The 10170-nt window shown below is 48.8% G+C and overlaps 1 protein-coding gene across 1 annotated transcript; it reads right to left on the bottom strand.

Annotated features, from left to right (window-relative positions):
- Window positions 1-2918: 2918 nt before the first annotated feature.
- Window positions 2919-8145, bottom strand: LOC135829177 (uncharacterized). Its single transcript, XM_065341580.1, has 3 exons — window positions 8124-8145; window positions 7785-7893; window positions 2919-4506 (listed from the first exon to the last, which is right to left on the bottom strand). Exons 1-3 carry the CDS (start codon window positions 8143-8145, stop codon window positions 2919-2921), a joined length of 1719 nt encoding a protein of 572 aa, XP_065197652.1.
- Window positions 8146-10170: the final 2025 nt, after the last annotated feature.

The raw sequence follows: 10170 nt of genomic DNA, 5'->3' as shown, positions 1-10170 counted from the left end.
GTTATAAGAGCATCAAAGCCAAGGATAAACTGCAGACTGGAGGACTTGAAAAGTACACACTGAGGTGTTTCAACGTCCTCTTGAAATACCTCAAGGACACTCCCCATAACAACAGCGGCCTCGTTGTCAGTTTTGATCATCACTCCGAATCAAATACAGTCAAGGAGAAAGTACAGGAATTCCGACAAAACCTGCTCCGCGAGCTCCGTGCAATTCTCTTGCGGGTTACTACTGTGGATGAGTTAGTAGAGAAGTATTCATCCCCTGCCGACCAGGATGTCCTGGGAAACCCAGGCATGCGCTCCTTTATCGACACGGAACTGCTGGTGGGCGGGCAGCGGCTTGTGTTGATTGGCGGAGGCACATTTCAAGACAAGCTCTCCATTGAACACATTTCAAGGCGTCCGAATTACGCTAACAACCCACGAACATTTGCCATATGTATATCTCCCTCGCCTCAAATGCCCACTCTTAAGTCATACAGAATCGATAAATCAATAATTAAATTAGTCTGAGAAGCTGCAGCCCTAAGTCGCTGTGCTTACTATTATTATTATTATCATTATTAAAACAAACAAAAGGAGAACAGAGAAAGTGTTTTAACGCTGAGTTTCACGAACTAAGCGATCATAAGAAAACGCAAAACGGTAATGAGTAACTCTGGATCAGTATTGGTTGATATACCCACAAAGCAAAGTGTAAATAGATATCCTTAGCTAAAAAAAACGCTAACGTAAACGCAAACCTTTCCGTACTTCGGATCGTTCAAGCTGACTTTTCCCTTAGCACAAAGTACGTTATAGTTGAGACGTAGTAGTCGTGACAACCATGGCGATATGAATTTTCGTGGAAACAGGTGCGGGAAATTCAAAATTTTGAACCAGGGATTAGTTTGCTGTCGTTCCGAAAGAATACCTTGGCGAGGTCTTTTACTCTGGAATAGCAAAAGCACGGCGAAAATGAGTTTTCGCTGTTCCCAGGTCCTTGGAAACCCTTTCCTAAACGCAGCACCGAACACTGTAAGGGTTCTCCAGCTCCAGCACGTCTGGGAGAGGCCGATGAATTTCTTCCTCAGGAGTGCCGTGGAACTGGTCCTTTGTTTCCCAGATGTGATAGAGGGAGAAAGGCACGAAGCAGAGGACGCAGAAATTGTCAACTGAAAGGCAAAACTCGCCCAAAAAGCTACGTAAATGTCACAAGAGGAAGCAATCTCGACTCTCGATCTCATCTCGATCTGCACGACGTGCTTTTTATCTCCCGCCAGTTACAAAACAATGCGAGTTTTTGCATTTTTTGCAGAATTTCCATAACGAACGTCGGCCCGTTATTTTGAGCTCTGTAACGTTTTCCCGTTATCCGATAACGTCTTTTCTCACGGCTGGGAGTGAGTACCGTAAAAGTTAGCGTTATCGTACTTTTATCGTACGGCGTAAATCTAAAAGTTGTGAATGGCGGCAGTGCAAAGCGTAAATGACTGCATCTTGGAGCAAATCGAAAAGTGCGAATGACAGCAGTTGTGGACGTGCTATCCTTCATGCCCGTCGTGTCAAAAAATGGGAATGATCCCACTTTGGAAAGTGTCTTCAATCATGCCCTACTTTCATAGTATTCTCAGGATTCAAATCATTGGTGTGTCATTATTTAACAAATGTGTAAAATGGCATCACAAACTGAGATATTCGGTCATCAATGTTCTGAAGTTGATAGATATCACTTCAAGGATTGCTGGTAGTGGATGAAAATTAATCTGTCAACTGCATTGTATGCTGCGAAAGCTGTGTTTTTGAATTTGTAACTAGTTGCTGTGTCATACGGTAGAATTGGGATAGCTAGCATCGCATAGCAGCCATGTTTTCGTTCTCACAGAGTGTATTCCGTGACCTACTGTTCTTCATTATTGTCTTCAGTGATGGCAAGACGGCCTGACCTCTTCCAAAGTTAAAATAAACACAACAACAACAAAGGCCCTGCGGAAGCAATTCACTGCCCCCTTCGTCCAATCAGGGGATTATTTTACACATTTTACACAAAATGGCAAAGCACCCACCCCTATTTATACCGACGTGGCAGGGAGAATTAAATTATATGCATCACATTTTCTTGACAATGTTGATCTACGATAAACTGGCTCTCTTTTTGCCACCACCCATGTTTCGATACAGCTATCCGGAGCAGAGAAATAGCCAGAAGAAAAGCAACTTTTACACATCTGTTAATTAAAAAATGCCAAATCACCTCGTACAAGTACCGTAAAATCCCGCCAGAGCGCCCCTACCTCCTCGACGCTTCAGGTGGGGAGGGGCGGATTGGCGAGTCCTACTTGCCGCATTCAGTGCTACCAAGAGTAGATAAACATGGGTTATGTACACTTGGTGTGCACACGCCAGACAGTTTCTTGGGATCGGGAGAGCTTGATTTGACTGAATTTGACTGACACTGCACAAGAGGTAAAATTATTGTTCTTGCTGTGAACTGAAAGAAGACGACGACTAAAGCGCAAGGCGCTTGCGCAGAGCAAAAAAGGCGGAAAAAACATGGAGGAAGTCGCCAAGAGGCGAGTGAGTCAGTAGAAATAATAAACACGCGGCCCCGCTTCGGTGTGGGAACGCGGAAACAAACCGGGGTAGAGAACACAAACTATGACGTGTACTGCAAATAATCTCATGACGTTGAACATCATGTCAACGTCGTGACACTCCCCCGCAAGAGATGCAGAGAAAAGGAGATAATTCGTAACAAAGTAACGTGGAAACAAAACACAATAAGTGCATATATTACGCAAGGGTGAAAGAGAGTAGACCGTCACACACAGAGAGAGAGAGAGAGAGAGAGAGAGAGAGAGAGAGAGAGAGAGAGAGAGAGAGAGAGAGAGAAAGAGAGAGTTCAGATGTGAACTACCAACTGTCTAGCTGATTCAACTAAACAAGTTCGCTGCCAATTAATTGGCGAAGCGTCTGACGTTGCTTCTTAGCGGCAGCACGTTGTGGACGACTGGGTGGAGCAACAGCTGCTGGAACTGGCAGATCGGCTTGGCCAGTGGTGTGTGTGTCCGGAGCGGTGCTGTTGTTGTTAGCCTCGGAGTTAGCAGCAGGACAGATAGGGTACAGGAGAGACAGGGGTCGTTTGAGCTCTGTCTTCTCTGCAGTGATGACGGTTGCGGAACGTATCTCCATGTCCTTGCTTGTATGGAGAGCGACAATGCGACCAAGTCGCCATGAGCCACGGGGCATGTCATCCCTTATTAGTACAACATCGTCAACGGCTGGCTGTTCTGAAGCGGTAACGCGTGCCTGTCGGAGCTTCCGAGTGTGACTGTTGCGGAGATCAGCCAAGTAGTCGTCTCGCCAGACACGCCAGAACTGGTCCAATGTTCGTTGACCCTTCTTCCAGACAGAGAGAAGATTCTGAGCTGCAGTCGGAACTTCGATGTGGTCCGGATCGCCGTCATCAGCAGTGGGTTGCACGCCACCAGTAGTTGCGGACAGGCACAGAAAATGACTTGGGGTGAGTATCTCCTGCAAGTCATTGTCCACGTACACCAGTGGACGCGAGTTGACGACTGCTGACACTTCCATGAGAATGGTAGTCAGTTGCGACACAGTGAGGAGCGCGCGGCCAACGACCTTCTTCAGGCTTCGTTTGACTGTTCCAACGAGACGCTCGTAGAAACCACCCATCCAAGGTGAGATCGGTGGGTTATAGTGCCACTTCACACCAGTCCTCGACATGTACGACAGGACATCATCACTCGTTGCCAATTCTTCAAAGGCCACATCCAGAACAGACTTAGCTAGGATGAATTGTGGCGCGTTGTCAGACACTACCTCTTCAGGGCAACCACGCAACGACACGAACCTGCGGAACGCTAGCAGGAATTCCTCTGTGGTCATGTCTGCCACCAGTTCTAGATGGACAGCTCTAGTTGCCATACATGTCACTAGGAGGACCCATACCTTCTTGGTACTTGGCTGGTGCTTGACGAGCAGAGGACCGAAGTAATCTAGTCCCACATGGGTGAACGGGATAGATCTTGTTGCGCGGGCAGATGGAAGCGGGGCCATATCTGGGGTGCGGTATGGACCACCGTGGTGCTTCCGGCAAGTCAGGCACTTAGTGATGAATGACTTCACTGTTGCACGCCCTCGTGGTAACCAGTACTCGTAACGCAGTCTTGATAGCGTGTGTGCAACGCCGCCATGCATCGTCATCAGGTGACAATCGTTGATGATGAGCTGGGTGATGGGATGCGTTTGGGGAATCAGTACTGGATACTTTGCTTGATAGCAAAGTTCGGCGTTCTCCAAGCGTCCTCTGCATCTGATGAGGCGGTTCTCATCGAGGAAGAGCCGCAGCTTGTCCTTCGGGCTGTGCTTCTTACAATTTTCGACAGCACTGACGTCTGACAGATTCTGTTGTGCATGGTGTAGCCACATGATTTTGGCTACCTTGACCTCTGAGTTACAACTAGAATCCACCCCGAAGGACTTGCCGCCTTGTGGTCTCAACCTGGAGAGAAACCGCAAACACAGAGCAGAAACACGCACTAAGGCACTGAAAGACGAAAACCTGGCACAATCAATACCAAATGGTGGTTCATCACATGTTTTTTTTTTGTTCGTGATGCGCATCAGGCTTTTTTTTCATTTCGTGTGCAAGCTCAGTGTCTGGACCGGTGGACTCTGTTGGGTGTGATACAGGTGCAGGTATCTCCGAAGTGCTTGAAGGACCCTCCCCAGCGGCAACGTTGACATGGTGATCAAGTGCTGGCTCGGCGTGATGGTCAGCAGTGGCAAGGAAGTGTGGACCGTGCCACCATAGCGAGCTGGCTTGAAGGGAAGGAACAGAGACACCGCGTGAAGGTTTTTTTTTTTTTTTTTTTTTTTTTTTTTTTTTTTCAAGAGAGTTGAAATATTGAAATAGTAGTAAAGTTGGGAGAAAAGAAAACTGCTCTTTTTCCACGAGATCCAAGATCTATCAGGAAAAAGGACATGCACAAAATGGCGACTATGTCGTCCATTGACACGTAATCATGGTAATCACAAACTAGTGCAGCGACCAAAGAAAAGACACAAGTGAAGAAGAAGAAACCGCGCTGCAGCAAGAAGATCAAATCGCTGCAGTCGCTAAAATGCACTAGCCTACTGACTGTAGTTCCACGCGAGCATTGTGGTGCACACGCCAGACAGTTTCTTGGGATCGGGAGAGCTTGATTTGACTGAATTTGACTGACACTGCACAAGAGGTAAAATTATTGTTCTTGCTGTGAACTGAAAGAAGACGACGACTAAAGCGCAAGGCGCTTGCGCAGAGCAAAAAAGGCGGAAAAAACATGGAGGAAGTCGCCAAGAGGCGAGTGAGTCAGTAGAAATAATAAACACGCGGCCCCGCTTCGGTGTGGGAACGCGGAAACAAACCGGGGTAGAGAACACAAACTATGACGTGTACTGCAAATAATCTCATGACGTTGAACATCATGTCAACGTCGTGACACTTGGTGCTACATGAAAAAGTACTCACCCTACGAAAACTGTTCATGCATCTCGTACACCGACCAAAGGTCAAGAGCCAGGAGTCGAACAGACCCGACAAAACGCAGGGTTTGTGCGATCCCTGGTCAGGAGGGTGGGCACTGTTGCGTACATTTCCAACGGGGTCGAGCACGCGTCTGCAGTGCAGTACGGCATCACAGACTGCGACAGAGTCATACGATCGACGAGGATACAATCAATCACGTCCCTGACAAGAAGTCAGGGAGGGGCGGATAGGATGGGAGAGACCGGGCGCTCTGGCGGGATTTTACGGTACATGCAAGAGTGCATAAACAAAAACAAACAAAATAAATAAAAAAAGTTTATGGACTCTTGAAGAGTGCATAATATGGACTCTTGGTACATGTACTGTTTTTCGACCACTGGCGGCATGGGCACATGGGCAAGCACGCGGAGACTCTGTACACGCGTATCGCACTGTTGCTATCATCCAAGACCTGCTGCTTGATGTCCTGGCTGAGGTGTAAGCTCTCCTTGCATTCGCTCCTAAGTGGTATGTTTTGAGCGCTTTTGGGTGTTACCATTTTCTTTATTTTGCCCTAAATTATCACCTCTTATGGCCTTCCTGTATACGCTCTCAATTGCATTTCTTTTTTAGTACACTCGTACAAGCAAGAGTATGCGCGGCGCGCTGCCTTTCAAAACGTTTTCAAAACGTTTTCGTTCATCTGCAATGCCGTTCAAACCTGGCGCGAGATACGCACAGAAGTACGTTTGTACGATTTTCTTGACCCGGGTTGATTTCAACCCTCCCCTTGGGCGAAATTTCAACCCGGGTCAGGCGCAATGCGTCATGTAAACGCGCCATTCATTTTGTGCACATGGCGGGTTGAAATCTGACCCGGGTCGAACTCAACCCGGGTTGAAACGCTTCATGTAAACACAGCCTTTAAAAGCTGTGTTCATAACTGGCGCGTGGACGCGGTACGCTTGCGGTTCATGCGCGCCCGCGCGCCCATACGCGCGCTCAAGCTTTCACAAAAAACAGCAACCCGAGTCGTATTCAGCACGTGCGACACCTTCGAGTACTAATTTTTGGACCCCGCCAGTCAAAGTGACTGGCATGTACGCTGGTACGCGCCTGATACGCGCTGAAAATTCCAACATGCTGGAATTTCCATTTCGGCGCGTATCCATACGCATGACGCCCCAAAAGCCAGCAAAAATACGCACAAACGCGTGGTTTCACGCGTACACGCGCCAGTTGTGAACACAGCTTCAGGCTGTGTTTACATGAGAAATTTCAACCCGGGTCGAGTTCAGCCCGGGTTGAAAGTCTGTACGATAGACAAAAGAGGTGAGCGTTTACATGAAGACAGTTGACCAGGGTCAAATACTGATATGCCGCCAAAAGTCCACTTCTACAGTCCTGTATGGTCACGTGAATCCGTTCGCGCGAAATTTGCATCTGCAGTGCCGTTCAAACCTGGAGCGAGATACGCACAGAAGTACGTTTGTACGATTTTCTTGACCCGGGTTGATTTCAACCCTCCCCTTGGGGGGAGGGTTGAAATCAACCCGGGGCGAAATTTCAACCCGGGTCAAGCGCAATGCGTCATGTAAACGCGCAATTCATTTTATGCACATGGCGGGTTGAAATCTGACCCGGGTTGAAACGCCTCATGTAAACACCGCCTTATAGGCGATTCACACGACAGGCAAATCCACGTTTACAGGAAAGTCACCATGGAGATATTCCTGCGGGTGATCAAAATTTGCCCGCGGGAATCAAAAGTGTCCATGGCCTTTTTGCCCGCGGATGCACTCATCTGCGGGCACTTTTACATTTATGAGGCTGTGAGGTCGTACTATGGTACGGTAGTCTTGAACCCTAGATGTTTGGCCTTTGTTTTTGGGTACTCATTCCAAATCACCACAGTAACGCCGTATTCTCACCGGATACTCGCGGGAGCTCTGGCCACCACCCGCGGCCGTGTGAACTGCGGCCTCACGTTTCACTTCCTGCGGGCACTTGACAAACATACAGTGCATTTCAAAACTATAGACGCGTAGGGTTTTTGAAATATTTCAAATTTGGCTGGAACTTTTTGAGAATAGTTTTCGGAATATTGCTCAGGATCGCTCCACAATTACTCTCATATAGTTTCTAAAGGATTGGATAACAGACGCCCAATTTGGAAAAATTTATGCACAAAGTGATCACAGATTTTATGTGGTATAGATGCTGGCATAACGGTTTTTGCCTAGGTACGCGTCTATAGTTTTGAAATGGACTGAAGCCGGAGCATCTTCAGGAAGCAGAATCCCTGTTTGCTGACACGGCAGTCCAGATTCGCACGGATGGCTGGCGGCATCTCGGTGCAGTACTTGGGTCTCCCGAATTCTGCAAGCAATATGTCACAGAGAAGGTAGAGACATGGGCGCTAGAGGTTGGACGACTGGCTGACTTCGCCACCACTCAGCCACAAGCGGCATACGCTGCTTTTATTCATGGCCTCCGCCACAAGTGGTCGTTTGTGGCCCGGACGGTCCCAGGCATCAGCGGACTGCTAGACCCGCTGGAGCACTCCATCCGACAGCGGTTCATCCCTGCTCTAACCAGTCGCCCCGCACCTGGTGACGAAGAGCGCGCCATACTGTCCCTCCCGTGTCGAGAAGGTGGTCTTGGTCTCATTGACCCGAGGTCTTTGACGGACCAATACAATATGTCTGTCGCTGTCACCAACATCCTCGTGAGCCGGATACTGGACCAAGACACCAACATGGACGAAGTGCCCACCACCATCCATGCTGCCAAGCTAACTGCAGCAGCAGCAACCAGGAGAGCCTCTCGAGACCAAGCCAGTCAGCTCCTGGCCACATGTGATGTGCCCACCCAGCGAACCCTGGGGATGGCGGCCGAGAAAGGAGCGTCCAACTGGCTCACTTGCCGGCCCCTGAAGCAGTTCGGGTTTGTCCTCCACAAAGGCGCCTTCAGAGACGCACTCTGTCTGCGGTTCGGCTGGGTCCCTCCCCGCCTGCCATCCACTTGTGTGTGTGGCAAGGCATTTAACACCAGCCATGCTCTTTCGTGCCCAACTGGTGGATACCCGGCTCTCCGTCATAACACGATCCGCGACCTGACAGCCGACCTACTGCGTGAAGTGGCAACGGATGTGAAGATAGAACCTCCTCTGCAGCCCCTGGAAGGTGAAAGGCTCCGGTATCGCTCTGCCATCTTGGAAGATGGTGCTCGTCTTGATGTGGCGGCATCTGGTGTCTGGGGAAGTCGTTTTGAGCGCACGTTCTGTGATGTTCGGGTTTTTAACCCTCATGCGCGCTCGAACACTTCCTCAACTCCCGCGTCCACCTATGCCAAGCACGAACAGCAGAAGAGAAGGGCCTACGAAGAACGCGTCAGGGAGGTGGAGCATGCTTCCTTTCTCCCACTGGTATTCAGTGCATCTGGTGGGTGCGGCAAGGTAGCCCACGCTTTCCTGAAGCGTCTTGGCCATATGGTTTCGGAGAAGCGGCATGAACCCTACTCCTCCGTCATGTCCTGGATCCGCTCTCTTGTCTCCTTTGCTTTGGTTCGATCCTGCAACATGAGCCTCCGTGGTCACCGTGCTTCTCCCTACCGCAGTCGTTTGGATGCTGCCACTCCTGTTGTGCTGGCAGTCAACGACTGTCAGTTGCGTGACTGAGACTCTTGCGGAGTAGCCGTGTCTAGCCACACTTTTATTATCCGATGATTTTGTTTTGTTTGCTATGATTCCGTGATTTTCTGTTGGTTGCTTTTCTGCTGTGCGAATAAATGCAGTGTGAATGGTATTGTAAAAAAAAAAAAAAAAAAGGGCGCGCTCACACTGCGACCATGAGCACGCGTCCATGCGTCAGCAAAACGCAGAAACGTGGGAGTCGAGCTCACACTAGGCCTCGTACACGCGTAGACGTGAAGTTGTCACACAAACTTTACGAATTGCAGTTCGTATCCAAAAGAGTTCGTGCGTTTCCTAATAAAGTTGTGGCCCGTTTTGGATGTAATTTTTCGCATGTTGCATGTTGGAGGAAGTGCCTCGTGGCTCCTGGCTCGTATTCTTGATCGAGTCGGCGAAAATAATTCGTTACAATCAGGTAGGTTTGGACTCTTTAGGGACTGCGGCTGACATCCAAGCGCTTTCGCTTTCCTGACCTCGTGGTCAGAGCAAGTGCCAGTGCAGTGGAAATTCCGGTAGTGGTTTCTTTCGTCTGTTGCCGAGATGAGAACTGTATTTTCCGGTGTAACTGAAATGTCTTGAGGTATGGCATTCCATCATCGCAGAAAAGTAGAGAAAGATGATTTCCGAAACCGAAAAGCCAGACCAAGCTGCCATCGTATTGAACGAGTACACTGTAGAAATTGGTCACTGACCCGATTACAACGAAGCAACTACAAAAACAAAAACAAAATCGACATCGTCCAAAAAGGGCAAAGAATGCATATATGGCGGTGCGTGCGTGCAGGACCACAACTACAAAATAATTAATTTTAAAAATGTGCAAATGTCGAGGTGACATCGACAACCGCCGATTTTCATGAATCAACACACCAGAATTTGAGAAATTGAACATACTTCAGGCCAGGTTGTACACAAATACGCTTCACGTCTACGATCATGTTGCCGCCAAGTCGTGGCACCCC

This window comes from Sycon ciliatum, chromosome 13 (assembly GCF_964019385.1).
Source record: "Sycon ciliatum chromosome 13, ocSycCili1.1, whole genome shotgun sequence".
In the NCBI taxonomy this organism is placed as follows: Eukaryota; Metazoa; Porifera; class Calcarea; order Leucosolenida; family Sycettidae; genus Sycon; species Sycon ciliatum.
The sequence above is the reverse complement of the archived record's forward strand: the minus strand, read 5'-3'. Positions and strand labels throughout refer to the sequence as shown.

Coding starts and splice junctions, on each gene's coding strand:
- LOC135829177 (XM_065341580.1), bottom strand. CDS start 8,145: ATGGCGCGCTCTTCGTCACCAG. Junction 7,894..8,123: donor GGCGCGCTCTTCGTCACCAG/GTGCGGGGCGAC, acceptor TATTGCTTGCAG/AATTCGGGAGACCCAAGTAC. Junction 4,507..7,784: donor CTGAAGATGCTCCGGCTTCA/GTCCATTTCAAA, acceptor GTTTCTCTCCAG/GTTGAGACCACAAGGCGGCA.